Genomic DNA, 15,598 nt, shown 5'->3' with positions numbered 1-15,598 from the left:
CTTGGAAAGAGTACGCGGAACGGTCGTAAACACAATTGGAAATCTTTAGTGGATACACTCCGTGCAGGCGGTCGCGAAGGGTGACGACGAGTCACGGGAACGATGGCGTGAGCGTGGAGATTTATTTTGTCGTGGGAACTCTTTTCTTCAGGGACGCGCAGCGACGAACGTATACGCGTGCACGTGTGTACGTGAAAAAAAAGTAAGTACGGTCTTTTAAATACAGAGAGGCATCGCGCGTCGCGCATCGCCTTGGCGAAATTCACATTTTTCTTCCGGTAGAACGTGCGCGTGCACTTTGAGATTTGTAAAACGACTTTTCCGCGTTAAAGAAAAAAAAAATGTCATGTAATTTTACGGATCGATGGAGAATTAATTGACTCGTCGAAATGACGTTTCCTCTTGCGTAGTAACGATTTGCATGATTCTCGCACGAAAGCCAAGTTTGTACAACGTCGTTTTACCGTACGCGCGTTTTCTTGTCGCGTGACTAATAACAAGCTACTCTTCGAGTTCGTCTGTAACAATTTGGTTGGTAATTGCAGTTGGCGATACGTATTACGCGGCTCTTTGTCTCTCTCTCTCTCGCGCACCCGCGCGCGCCAATTCCACATTGTCGAGAAAATCTTTACGGGAATATCAGTACACGCAAGATCATCGAAAAATCATGCGAGTCGTAGTTTCGTAGTTACGTAGTTACGTAGCGTCAACAACGTACGCAGTTGTCGATATTTTATTGATTTTTAAAATATAATCTTCCATGTAAAATTTCGTATATCGTCAGAGAACCAATTAAATGAGGTAATGAGCATATTCGTCGAAAATTGTATTTATCCTTATAGAATATATAATTCATATATATTTTGGCTAAGTTGATTAAATTTAAATGTTGCGGATCACTGCCACAATTATCTGACGTTATCGAAAATTTTTTAACACGCTCGTAAAAACTGATATCAAAAATATTGTAAAATTATATTTAATATCTAATATAAAATTTAGAGTGACATAAAAAGTGCGCTAATCATCGCGAGAATATCATTTCATCGTGTTACATAATATCTTGTCGTGCTTACGATAATGAGAATTTTACTAGTGTATACGGAGACATACTACAATGCATTGTTAACGATAAGATTCTTAATCAAAAGCAATTTATTCGTCGGGATTCCTATCTGAGAGATCTGTTTCCTCACATCATGTTGATCGAAGCGTAGTCGATGGAATGATCCATCGTAAAAATCTTCAATCACTCTATGCGAAACATGCAAGGCGTCTCTGGATAATCGCCGCTTCGACGAAAAAGTTGGCTGTCGAGTTACGTGAAAGAGTGGCGAGGGGATGAACGGGGGTGAAGATGAGGCTAATACGGTTCGTCTTATCTCGACGGCACGCGGAACATCCGACTCGTTTAACCCTCTTGAAATACGTTTTTTTGCGATTTAGCGATTTCATCCGAAATTCACATTTTACAAAATTGTTTGGCAACGGGAGAGAAACTGGGAACAAAAAGAGGCACGTCAATCCGGATTGATCGACTTTTTGGATAACTCGCAATCTTTCGCGAAGATATTCTCGCCGTTGTAAATTTCCATTCTATTAATAAATCGAGTGCGAATCAGTTAAGCTCGAACAGTAGCTTTATCAAAATTTTATCTAAACTTTTAAAAACAATATGAAAACACAATAGATAAGGTGGTGTAATTTCTTTTAAATCATGATTTTTTGGGGGGGAGTTAACGTATTTTCTTTTGAGACGTCGAATTTATCGATGACGAGATTTTAAACGGACTTTCGCTAAACGCGCGATATTTCGGAACAAATTTATATAACTCGCATACGAAGAATCTATATAGCGTGCTCTTTTGAAAATCAATACTTGGAATTTTAACAAGAATCAATATTCAAAAGACTGAATGATTTATGTAAAAAGATTAGTCACTTTTTTTCTTCTTTCATTAAGAAAAATAAATAGAGAGCTTTCGCCGCAAGCTATTTCGCTCTATTACATGTCAATAGTGGCTTATTCAAATTTAGTTGACATTGATGTAATCAGAGAGAGAGAGAGAGAGAGAGAGAGCTGCCGGCAACGATTTAGCTGTGCTTTATTTTGAAGTGCCTCTATGTCCATAAAATGTGGACATTGAACTACGCAGCCAATGTCTACGAATCTCGTAGATGTCTACGATTTTGTGAATCTCTTCGTGCTATAATCAATAATGAGAGGTGGATTACATAGAAAAAAAACAGAAACGTCTAATAGATTCATTATCCATCTTTGGCCGGTATTCATAGTCGATCGATTCTTATTTCAAGATTGTCTTAAGTAATAGCTTAAGATGCTAATACGGCTTTCTGATTCGTTAATGACATCTTAAGAGTATGCTTAAGACGATCTTAAATATGAGAATCGACTATGAATACCGGCTATCTAACCTATCTCGTTCCTGATTATAGTATGGAAGAGAACCACTGGTGGTTCGTAGACATTACCTACGGAATTCATAGACATTGACCACGTAGTTTGATGTCTGCATTTTACGGAACATAGAGGCGCTTCAAAATAAAGTCACAGCTGATCACAGCTAAATCACGATGATCGCTCTCGTGACCATTCGTTGACCTTTCTCTGATATAATACTTGACGCACGAAAAGTTTTCATTTATTTGCTTTATTAACATTCTCGTTCTCGAATTGCTCGTAAATTTATCAAACAAACGATTCAGAGGTCTTTCGTTTGAAACATATTGCAGTCTTATTATGACTTTAAATGGTCGAAAAATAAGATGTAGAGGAGACGCTTCTCGAATCTTACGTTCGCTTTCAGAATTCCGCGTTCGCTGGGTGTTCGGAGTGATCGGAGTCGGACTGCTCCGAAATCGTCGGATACCGCGCTCCACAGAATATATGCAAAGCGCGCTCTATCGGCGTTGCACGCAACATCGTCGTTCAGCTTCCTTCCGGACCGCCGGCGCCGACGATTCCTTTCCCTACCTCCCAACAGAAATCGCGTGGGAATTGGTGGGAATTGCGCGAAAGAAGCGGACGCGATACCGGAGCATGCCGGAGGAGCGCCCGTGTGGCGTCGCGGCGCATGCGTTTCTACGACGTCGAAATGGATACGGACAAAGCACGAGCGGCGAGGGAAAGGAAGAGAGAGAGAGAGAGAGAGAGAAAAGAGAGAGAGAGATCGACCGAGAATCGCGCACAGCTGGCGCTGACTGACGATTGATCTCGTGCGGTCAGCGCCGCGCGTTCAGTCGTTTATGAATCGCCGGAAGGATTGAACCGGTGTCGCCATCTAACGTGCGGACGAAAGCACCGAACGTGGTGGTGACGGCGGTGACCGGAGCGACGAGAGACGAGAGAGAGGAGTCGAAATTGTTTTCTTCGTTCACGCCTGGGTCGCATGCCACGCGCAGCGCGTTTCCACGACGCGTTTGTTCGGCAGTGGTCTCGTCCAGGCTAAGAACAGGCGAAACCAAATCGGCGGCGGTGGTGAAGCAACGTACGTTTCTCTCTCGCCCCCTCCGTTGTCGTTGGGTGGGAGCGGAAGAGGCGCCGCGCCGCTTCGCGAACGCTCATCTGTCCGGGGTTGAAAGGAGCGACGACGACGACGACGACGACTACGTCGACTGGTCGACCGTTCGACTGGTCGACGACGCGGAATACGCTCCACGCGCGCAACGAACGAGAGGAGGAAGGCGACCGTCCGCGACCGGTCCGAGCCATCGTCACTCGAGTAGGAGTATGTGAAAATGGATTTTAAAAGCGTGGTGTACAACGCCGCGAGGGACGGCAAGCTCAAGCGCCTCAAGGTGAGTATTCTCTGTCTTTGACTCTGATGACCTGTCGCAAATACCGTTGCGTAGCGCGCGTTATCACCATGTCAACATGACTCATTTCCAAGCTCTCGCTCCCGGGACGAATATGCCGGTCTTGCGAACGGACGTGGAGAATCTCTGCGGTCGCTCCCCGCGTTCGATACCGCGCTTACGTGCGACGAGGCGCGATATCGCCGACATGACGTTTCTCGAAGTTTTCGCAACGTTAGCAAATGCTTTTCTGCTGTCTCGTCGCCTGATTCGCGCGTCTCTGAAAACATCTGTCTCGCGTCGCCGCCGCCGTCGCCGCTACCGCTACCGCTACCATCTCGAGATGGATACTTATGTTTTCAGGAGGACGCGACGTGCGCGCGCCTCTTTGGATGCATCTTTCATTTTCCACGTTTCTGCGAGAGGACATTGAATAATCCGCGACGCGATTCCGCAACGAGAGAGACATCCTCCGCTTGCAACACGCCGTCGCGCGCCGCGGGCCTTTCCGATCTGCGACCGTACGACGCGGTGTCGGATGACGCGATTCATGTTGGTCAAAAATGGCTCGGGCTACGTTTCTACAGATAGAACCGTAGAACGTTCCAAGTCCGCTTTACTTTCCCGAATTATGCGTCCCACGGGGACGCGATGCATGCGCGCGTCGTAGCGCGTTCGAGAAAGGAATAAAATCGCGCGAGGCATCTCCGTTAAAATTTTATCTCGCCGTTGTTTCACGACGAAACGATACGTACGTACGTTACGCGAAATCCATTTTCGTCGTGTCGCGAGAGGATGCGCGCGATAAATGCTCATCTTTTTGAGGTCGCGAGACAAAGCTTTGTCTCGCGTAGCGGAGCGTGCTCGATGCTCCACTTAAAACCTATACGTTTTACAAGCGGTCGCGCTCGCGCTCGTATGTGCGTGTGTGTGTGTGCGCGCGCGCGCGCGCGTGTGTGTGTGTCTGTGTTCTGTGCGACTGGCGATCGTCAAACGTTCCTTCCGCTGCTACTGCCGATGACCACGTGAGCCGGAGAAATATTTAGACGGTTGACTTGAAACCGAATCTCCTCCTCTCCTCTTTTACTTGTCAGGTGCGACCATCGCACCTGCCACCAAGTTGTCCGAGGCCATGCGCGCTCTCACACCTTTTTTATACGTGTAATCGGCGCCGCCTCCTCCCTGTGCTTAAATGTAACTTGGATTTTTAATAATTCAACAGAGATATTCTCATTTTCATTGCACAAGTCCTCGAAAGCGAGGACGGTTAGATACAAATTGCTCGCGTTGCGTATAAATTTGAAAGCATAATTAACGGATGCGAGGGATCAAGTATACGGAGAATACGGGTGTAGGGCGAAAAGATAAAAATAATCCAAGCGGACAAGTGATAAAAAGTATGGACACTGCGATTATCTTTCCGCTTGGAGCGCGGATAAAATGATAACTCGATTATTCTATGACGTACCATGCGTACAGAATACAGATCGAAATACTGCTCGGCTACGTTTCTCTCTGGGAACCTTTATTGTAAATTGGAACGTACCAATTTGAGATAAGTATTTGCAGCTTACGGCGACGATATATAACGGACGGTTATCATGTGAAATAGAAACGGCAAACGATTGCGCGTGGGCGCAATTTTAAAATTGCGCGATCGTTAATCGGTTGCTATGGAAGTACTTGAATGGAAATAGCTCGACGAAGTTTTCAATATTCGCTCATTTATTATTTAACCTACTTGAATTTAACATTTGCCATACGGATTATTAAGTTAATGAAGAATTAATAAACGTTTCGATGAACGAGTGAAAATCGATAATTCCGCTGGATGAATGTGTCGAGTTTGTTGAACCTATTGGCTTTTCAGTTTTCTTTGTATCAACGTTTCTCCTATTGAAATGTAAATTAAAATTCTAAACCGAGATTTATTTATTTCAAAAGGAGTAAGGTTTCATTAATTTTTTTTTTTTTGTTAAATTTCTTTTTGTCGTCATACATGCGCCGCGTCGTACACATCCCCATTTTCGAGTTCTTGCTACACAAGAATAATTAATGCTACGCACAATACTGTATCTCGAAATTAATCTTATTAATTAACCTACTTGAATTTAATATTTGCCATAAGGATTATTAAGTTAATGAAGAATTAATAAACGTTTCGATAAACGAGTGAAATTCGATAATTCCTGGATGAATGTGTTGAATTTGAACCTATTGGCTTTTCAGTTTTCTTTGTGTCAACGTTTCCTCTATTGAAATGTAAATTAAAATTCTAAACCGAGATTGATTTATTTCAAAAAGAGTAAAGTTTCTTTATTAATTTTAAGACTAATTTTTTTCTATTAAATTTCTTTTTGTCGTCTTACATGCGCGTCGTACACATCCCCATTTTCGATTTCTTGCTACACAAGAATAATTGATTCTGCTACGCACAGCACTTTATCTCGAAACTAATCTCTACTGTCAAAGTGATAATCAATATCTAATTCCATTACGTTTATCGAACGCGTTGTATAATTGCTGAGCTGGTGCCCGAGATCTTGAGCACTCGTAAGATTGCTGCTTTCCGGTTTTCTCCGGCAATTTTACCTACATTTAATATACTCTGTATGTGCTCTTCAGCTTTCCTTTGTGTGAAACCTTTTCGCGGTTAACGACGGCGCAGTGGCATCGAAAGTTCCTTCCCCGGCATTAGAATTTTTCAACTGATGACGTTGCGTCCGTCTTTTCTTCGCGTGCACGTTAATAGATCGTGCTAAAAGATTGTCTTTAACGGTATTTCGTTTGCGCGCGATTTCGAAGCGTCTGGCACAGTTAACCCTGCGGCAATCTGTGAAATACGAATTCGTAACACCGCTACCAGCATATTAATACGACAAAATCGCTCTGCGGTACGCTGATATTTCGGAACGATCCATTTTTGTGTAGACGTTTATAACAATCGATCTCATTTTTAACGTGTCCATCTTATATTTTAACCATCTTACATTTAATAATAAATTTCTCGATGATCGATCCTGGGAGTAACGAAAGTATAAAAATAATAGAATTCTGTAAGATATTCATAGGACTGCTAAAGATCTGTGAACCCGAAAGGTTACAGACCTATGACCTTCGAGAACAATTGCTTTTCAGAATCAACGGACATCTGTAATACGCGAGTCCGCGATTTTTCAATTTATAGCTTTGCGTCATGAATACTACGAATAGTAATAAATGCATCGCTCCACGCCAAGTGGTTTACTTTAGCTTTAATTACTAATATATCGAAAACTGAAAGCAGCGATCTTTATGCAAAACATATCCGCTCTAAATATGACGGAAAAAAGTGACTTTAAGTAAGTGTGAAATTAAAGCGGAATTATCGACGATCGACGAGTCGAGTCGCCATATTGCGAGTCGCTATGGTTAAGTTAAGTTGTCCGCTATAAACAAATGATCATTTGTTTATTGATCGCTGCTTTCAGTTTTCGATATATTAGTAATTAAAGCTGAAGTAAACCACTTGGCGTGGAGCGATGCATTTACTACTATTCATAGTATTCATGACGCAAAGCTATAAATCTTGGCCATCATCGAGGAGTCAAATTAATTAAATTCCAATTGTTCGATATTGTATCATCGAACGATTTGCTTGCGCAACCAAACAATCGCTCATTCATTCTTTCCAATTCTTTATCGAGCCTGCACGTCGGAGGAAATACCCTGCGGACGCAATAGAAACGCGCTTGAGATTGGTTGTCGCGTTCCGATAATCAAGTGGCGTTGATAAGTGACGTCGCGGCGGCAAAAATTGTGCAAAAGCGATCCATCCTGTTCGGAAGTTTACGGCACGAAAGTCAACGACATGCTTTCCTTCTCTTCTCTCGACTCGCTGCGTCTATCTGGGAGTAGGAAATGGCTTCATCGCGGCGACATTTACATTTTGTAGCAAGTTTATATTTGGTAACTGGACATGTCGATAGAACGGCGGTGCGTTGCCCTTCGGTACCACTCGATCGCCGTATTACGCGTGAAAAAATGTAGAAACAACATGGAACGAAATGAAAACTCGGCGATCATCGACTCGGCGATCGCCGATGACTAACGTGAAATCGCGATGCGTTGCGTGTCTTATCGATGAAATCGGCGTTGCCGTGCCTTCTCCTCGCAACGGCAAACACGTATTCAGTATTGCAATGTCGAGTGCAGTTTATATGCGAGCTATTTATATGTATAGGGTGTCGTGACGTCTCCGTATTTCCAGTTTACATCAGTTTGCAAACCACAAAGTATACCACTATACTACGTCGCAAGTTGTTGCGCGATCATCTTTGCAATTAAAAGTGAATTAATTGTAAATTCATAGACAAATGAAAATGCTGGACGTATGATCTCGTGGCGATCGATTATGCATACCTGATATGCGTCGATATACGTGCAAATGGAGAGACGGGAAAAGGCCGCTGTATCACAGTAAGTCGTGAGTCCTTGTAAAGTATTGTAAAGTACAATTGTACCTCAATTTTTATCAACGTAAATTAACTTTAATCTCGCTTTTCTTTATTCTTGGAATTAGAAAAAGATAAAGAAAAAAGTTAAATCGAGATCAGAAAGTCAATCTCTATTGTAGAATGGACGTACATACACAGAAAGTTATTATTAAATCAACAATTCATTGTTTCATATATAAGCAAGAATATAAATAAAATCTTCCTGGAAGAATTTCTAATCTTAAACAGACATAATTTTGCTTACATAAAGAAAATTCTTTTCTTCGTGTAAGCAAATTATGTCTGTTTAAGATTATAAATTCTACCAGGAAAATTTTATATTCTTGCTTATATATGAAACAATGAATTGTTAATTTTATACTATTTTTTTTTCCTGTGTACAACTGCGCTTTACAGTCACTTGCGATTACGTTTACGCTATTGTAGGATGGCCTTAAAGGCTGGTGGCACGTAGAAAAACGTGAGCAATGAGGCAATAACATAAGCCGCAGCAGCAGATTAAAAATCTTTTCTTTCTGCTTACGTTTTTCTCTGTGTCACGCCGGCCTAAGGATTAAAATTCTGCGATCACGGTCGCGGCATTCCTCGAGCTAACGTTGCACGATTTTACGATGCAATGTATGCGATGACGAAAACAAACGGAGCGCTGATTGAACGGCGACCGCCACATACGTTCTTATATTGTACAGTTGCTCGAGTTAATCGACCGGCGTAGGATGAGAAAGCGATCGATAAAAGTCCACATTCTCAACGATAGCAGCAGTAGACGCGGACTAATGCCATTTTGACCGCCGAGCGATCAAGACCCAAATCAATTTATCGCCGCTACTTATCCCTTTTACATTATCCTGAAATTGCTTATCGTCCGTGACGTTTCAGATTGACACACCTGGGCGATACTGTATTCGATACGCGAAGATGTTATCGACACTTCTCTTTGATGACGATTACCGATATTTCGAAATCACGAACGAATTTTGTCATGACCGGTGACGGCGGTGCTTGAACGCGTGTTTGTATTAAACTCGGCGACGTATCTCGTACAAGACGATATCTCTACATTCCATTTGTCATTTTTTTTTTATAATTAAAATTGTGTTTTTTCAAGTCTTAATTATGTTTACAAATATCTTGAGATGATCGTGAATCCATTTTCCATGCTACTCTTGCAGAGATATCTATGTCGTAGGCAAATAGCAATTTTAGGAAAATAGTATCTGACTAGGCAAATAGCATTTGCCTGGTCAAATAGCTTAGAATTAAAACACAAAATGCCTGCTTTAAAAACCCAATAATTATAGAATTTTTGTGTTTTTCAAGCAAGCATGTTGTGTATTTAAAGTAGAGAATTAAAAACACAAAATGCCCGCTTTAAAAACACAAAAATTATGTAATTTATTTTAACCTAACCTAACCTGGCAAATGCTATTTGCCTAGTCAGATACTATTTTCCTAAAATTGCTATTTCCCTGCGACATCTACAAGAGTAAAACTTAATTTTTTAGATATCTGTAATTTTCTTCTTTTTTTTACACAATTGTTTTTTTTTTAATTTATAACTTTTGTTAAAATTACGTCTACATAAAAATTAACAAGTATTATTAATGTCGTTTCCATGTCGTTTCTTCGACAAACATAAAAGATTTATTATTTTTATTTTAGCGCGTAGATATATATTTTTTGTTACGCGGAATACTTTAATAATTGCAGTAAACTAATCATAAATATTTATCGAAGTGGAAGAAAAGCGGCGTAGCGATTAATGAAATTCAGAGTTTTCTCGATGTCGTACTTGTACATAGCTTCGAGGGAGTGTACGGGATAGCCTGTGGCGGCTATTAATACCCGTTAGTAAATTGGCGAGACGTCGCAGTGTTCGCGCGCGCGCGTGCATGTGTGTATTTAACGAGAATTTGCGAGTAACTCCCATCATAAATTGCAAAATCGATCGTCGAACCGCGGCACGGCAACCGCTCGTGCCCGAGAACTCTAATTCGGGAAGTGAACTCGACACTTTGTGGCTGATAGGATATATTTACTCATCCGCGAGTGCATACATTTAACCGTTATTGCATTCGATACCATTGCTTTCAAAGACTATCACGATCATTCACGATGCGTACGCGATTAGCGTGGATATAGCGTGTTAATATAGCGTCTCGTATTTTATTTGCCATCGAACTCGATCGATTGCCCACGAGCGAAGGTTGGCGCGGTTTAAACGCGGTAATAAAGCCGACGTCTTCGAACGATCCGGGAATGTGTAAACATGATTGTTCCTCCTGAAGTTTCGAATCGGCTTTGTTCTCGCGAAAATATTTGCGAACCGTTGAATAGAAGCATCTACTACGCGTAGGAGACAATCTATCTCCTTGCATGATTGTCAGAGCAGTCGAGTCAGAGGTCTGTAACTGCAAAATTCTCGTATATTAGATGTTACACTTAATTTTGAGAGTTGACATTCAGATGACATTAGTGATGAGCTGATGAACGACGGTAAATTTTTTTATAACATTTGTTGTACGTCAAAGCTCTAGTATTTCTGCACCTAACTCAACAGCCGTGAAATTATTGTTGTAAAAATACACACTCTTTATAACGCGTGAAAACGGACCGTGCGGCAAACGACAATTTTGACGCAATTATTATTTTTCTTCTTTGATCAAGAAGAAAACGGTCGCCGACGCTCATTATTGAAATTCATCCCGCGAATTTAGACTACTCAAAAGTGGTGATTTGAATTTGGAAAACGAGGAACGCGCCCAAGACAGCATTCTGAAAAGTTTAAAGAAGCAATTTTGATCAAAATCCAGGTTAAACGCTAAAAGAACTGGCAGGTTTACTGGATGTTAGCCAATTGAAACATAATATGATGTAATGAAATATAATGTGTGCTATTTTTTTAAATAAAACGCAACCGAAAGAAACCGAAAAAAATCTTCAAAATTAAGTGTAACACCTGATACAACGTTATCTAGCGAATTTTTTCTGTTGAGAATACAAAATGTTCTCAATAAATTCCGTGGTTATTCGTTACGTTGATGCTTTGACATTTTGTGGCTATGCAACGTATAAAATGTAATTAATCATTGATACAGCAAGACGATAATTTGCACGCGCAGCAGCTCAAGTCATACACAGTTTAATGAAAAATTAAAATTAAACTAATTAATCCGCGTTAAATCCCTTATTGATATAAAAAAAAGCAATATTTATTAACAGCGGACGAACGACATTAAGATCGATTCACTTACCAAAGTTTATTTATAAAGCCAGTCAACAGGCGAGCGTGACGCGCGGTATAGATGCAAATGATTAAAATAGCTTCGCAGGTGTAACCTGAAATGAACCACTCAATCGGCAAAGTAACAATCCCTAGGACCCCTGACCTTTCCACCGGATTGTCGATGAAAGAATGTTATCGTCGTCACGCAGATTAGAACGGGAACCCTACACGCTGAAGAATAGAATCGACTTTGTTCGCGTCAAAGTCAAAACAGATCGCGTTGGGTGATTTTATAAGGTTATTGTTAGAAATTACAGTGATTATTGATTACGTACAAGAGGACAAGGGAGAGAAAAAACACACTCGCGATTATTCGATTGTTCAATCAATTGCCTGAACACTCACGATACTCATGATAGCAGTCAGACATGCACGATTATTATTGTAAATAGCGTAATTAAGTCGTAATTTATCAGGAAAGCTTTTTTTTTACAGATAGAACTGGCGACGATGTGTCGATTATTATACAAGATGATACAGTTGTTGAACTAGCTGTGATGATACAGTTGTTGAACTAGCTAGATGTGTTTAACGCAATTTCGCACACACGTGTACGCGTCCAATTGCGTAACACGCTGACGACCGTTTCAAGGTTGGCACCAATTTACGGCTTGACTTCGTTTCTGATTTCTCTCGAATCCTCTCGATTGCGCTCTTCTACGGAATCTCTTTAAAACCGTGACAGAAAATCGTCATTTTTGTCAAGATTCCTATAATCGAAAACTGTAAAAAGCAACAATGATTGCGACTTGTCGTCATTTTTCTTCGTTGTCATGCTTTAATAATTATAATTTAATTAACATTACTTGCTGATTTACTTTTTTTTCTAGTCATTGATATGATTAACTAAGCGTTTATTATTGATAATGTCCACATGATAAAGCTGCAATCCTAATAGCGAATGAATTAGTCATGCAATTTATATGATAGCTAAATGATAAATATAATATATAAATAATAAATAATGAGTATTTTTCCTTACATGTAAAACATTGAATTATTATATTATTATAATGCAATATTAGTTTTTTTTTTCCGAATTGCAATTTCTTTCTTAGAGTAAACTGCAAATTAAATTTTTAGTTAATTTGTTTAGAAATAAAAATATGTACATAAGACATTTTAAAATTATTGAAAAATATTTTAGAATTAGTTTTTTTTTAAGTACAAAAGAAATAAACGCACGCGCGCGCGCACACACACACACACACACACACACACACACATACAGGTACACGCACGCGCACGCACACACACGCGCGAACACACACATATAGAGTGATCCATAATGGTTGGAATAACTATTTACCTTAAGAGGATGTTAAAGTAACAGAAGAACTTCCTCGACGTCGGTCCTACAGATCACTGCAGATTATTTTTTGAACGAGACTAGGCTATCGCTCTTTGTCCATCGCACAGATCTGTTTTGTTTTTTGATTATTTCACCATCTGCGAAAAGTCCTATCAACTACTGTTGAGGACCACATTGCTCTGTTTATGACAGTTCATCTTTGCTGAGCGAAATATGTGGCAAAAGCTCATTAGGATATCTTTTTTATTAGGTGTTTAATCATAATTCCACGCGGTCAGTGTTATTCGTGCATGTTTGCTAAAGTGCGCTCTACATTTTGTACATATTAAGGTAAAGTTAACCTCAGGTGACAGCTATACGAGTGAATTTTTAATGATTTATAAATTTTTGTTCGATTTTCTTGTAAAATTGACTTTAGCGCACTTTCTTTTTACGCGTAGTATTTTAATTCTAAAAAAAATTTTGGTGATTCTGTAACACCAATTCGAAGATATCTAGTGCACTGTAAATGTCGGTAATTCGTGGTACTTTAGCATCCTCTTAAGAGATGACTTACAGACTGCACTCCATGTAATTTATATGGAGTGAAATCAGTAAATTATCTCTTATAATAATTAGTTGTTCCAATCATTATGGATCACCTTGTATATGAAAGCAATGGGAGAAAAAGATGGAAATGGATATCGATAACTATCTGATCACAAACAAGGCGAGCCAAGTCGAGAAAAAGAGGCATCTGACTTTGTTCTCGTTTCGTGATTAGTAGAACGTTTCGTTTCTCGAATTAGATTGAAGAAATATATCTGACGTGAGAAAATAACGCGAGTTTTTCAAACGTTTGAAGAACGTCGGAAGAATATAATGTCTTTTAGACGCGCGTGATATATTCAAAACTCATCAAAATCAAAGAGAGAACATGCAATCGTTTCGAAGGAGCAGATTATTTCCTTTTTATTCTCTCGTGCAATTGCAGATTCGATCGTGTTGATGATTTAAATCCCAAGATTTCGCGTTATGTAAACCAGAGTTTGGCGAAGAGAACAAGAGTCTTATATCTAGGTGAGAAAATTGGTGGGGGAATCTCTGCGTTTTCGTTGTGTGCCATCTTCGTCCAGAATTCTTTCTCGTCGCCACGAACAAAGCGCGAGAGACTCTTTCTCTCAGTCGGAATGGCGTTACAACTCTGTGTAATTGCGACATTCCACTCACCGTAATTACAAGACTTGACTCGCGCGGTGAGTACCTTGACATTGCTTTGAAAGCCACCGATCGCGCTCTACGTCGCAATCACGCTTTTCCGCGTCACTCGCGCTTTCTGCCGATCCTGTATCTTTCCCATTTAATATCCGGCCACCTTTCGCGTAATCGTGCACTTGTACGTCTCTTTATGCGTAAAGTGATTTTGCGGTAATAATCGAGTAACATTTTATCCCTTGTAACAGCGCCTTATAAATCGATCAATACGAAAAATGGATATGAGAATAAAAAGAGTTTGACAGAAAAAGAAAAATTCCCGGAAAATTTAAAGATTTAAGAGAGATGAGATCAAAATATCAGCTGCTCTAGACTATATTTGCATTCGTTTGATGTATTTACACATTTTTAAATTTTACGTGACTTTCAGTTATAGATGTAATCGGATTCCAATTATTCCATCAATCCTTTCGTCCTCTGAAATCAATCTTTTTCCCAAACGCTTGTGTTCCTCAGGAACTAAGCTTTGAATCATCGACATTTATAGTGTCTTTGTTTCTGAACGAAAGCAGTGTAATCTCTCCCCCTTCCCCTTTCACTCTCGTAAAGGGTAATAACCCTTTAAAAACATTCGATGCGCGCTAGAAATTCAAGATTTCTGGACTGAATATTTATTTAACTTCCGAGAGAACGGTTCCGTTCTCGAAAGTCGACTCTCTTGCTTCACCCCGTGAATCGAAAGGGTCATTGTCTCCGGATAGTGCATGCGTTCTGAAAAAATACCAATCAGGTTCTCGGCAACCCCTCTTAAGACTCATGTTCCTACGGGATGAGAGAAGCGGAGAAACAGATGCACCAAGTACCAAAAATAACGCAAGTGAACTCGTATCTGTATATTGGGAGAAATGTCTGTTTGATTTAATGATAGCAATCGTACTAAATTGCGATAAATATTAGTCAAAGTCAACTAGATCGGAATTAACATAAAAAAAAAAAAAAATTAGAATTATAATTTATTAGAATTTAATCTCAATATTTTATTCTATTGATACATAAAATAAGTTTAAATTGAATTTACATTTCCTTAATGTTACTCGTGACGCGCATCATGATGTTGATGTTTTAGAATTATCTTTTCTACCAAGCATTGTACATGTGATACCATTCATAAAAATATTCTTTAACAATGAGTTTGCTCTTTAAAAGTTTCCATTACCACACAATGAAAACGTCGTTATTTACAAGTGTTGTTAAGTTATTTTATACGTTTTGATTTTGGATCGTGTCGCGTCGACTTTCGAAAAGCGGACTGCACCGGATTCTCTCGCGTACCGCGTTCTAATATTACTCGTACACCAACGAAATATGCGGTGAGTCAGAAGCATAACTGAGGCATAATTCTGCGTGAAGCGAAACGATATAAAACGAACGAGACGGCAAGATGAACGCGGCAAGATAAACTCTTGATTTTCAGATTCAACGCGTATTTAATAT

The 15,598-nt window shown here is 40.0% G+C and overlaps 1 protein-coding gene across 2 annotated transcripts in view; it reads left to right on the top strand.

Moving 5' to 3' along the window:
• The first annotated feature begins 3,759 nt into the window (after positions 1 to 3,759).
• LOC105194484 (protein fem-1 homolog CG6966) overlaps positions 3,760 to 15,598 on the top strand; it is a 33,748-nt gene continuing 21,909 nt past the window's right edge. Inside the window, exon 1 of one of the 2 annotated variants that reach the window (XM_011159411.3) lies at positions 3,760 to 3,819. In XM_011159411.3, the coding sequence (XP_011157713.1) occupies positions 3,760 to 3,819 (60 nt within the window). Of the gene's footprint in view, positions 3,820 to 13,760; positions 14,146 to 15,598 lie in introns of those variants that run through there. The other variant, XM_011159412.3, reaches the window with a different exon arrangement.

The sequence above is a fragment of the Solenopsis invicta genome, chromosome 14 (assembly GCF_016802725.1).
Source record: "Solenopsis invicta isolate M01_SB chromosome 14, UNIL_Sinv_3.0, whole genome shotgun sequence".
NCBI classification, from domain to species: Eukaryota; Metazoa; Arthropoda; class Insecta; order Hymenoptera; family Formicidae; genus Solenopsis; species Solenopsis invicta.
The sequence above is the reverse complement of the archived record's forward strand: the minus strand, read 5'-3'. Positions and strand labels throughout refer to the sequence as shown.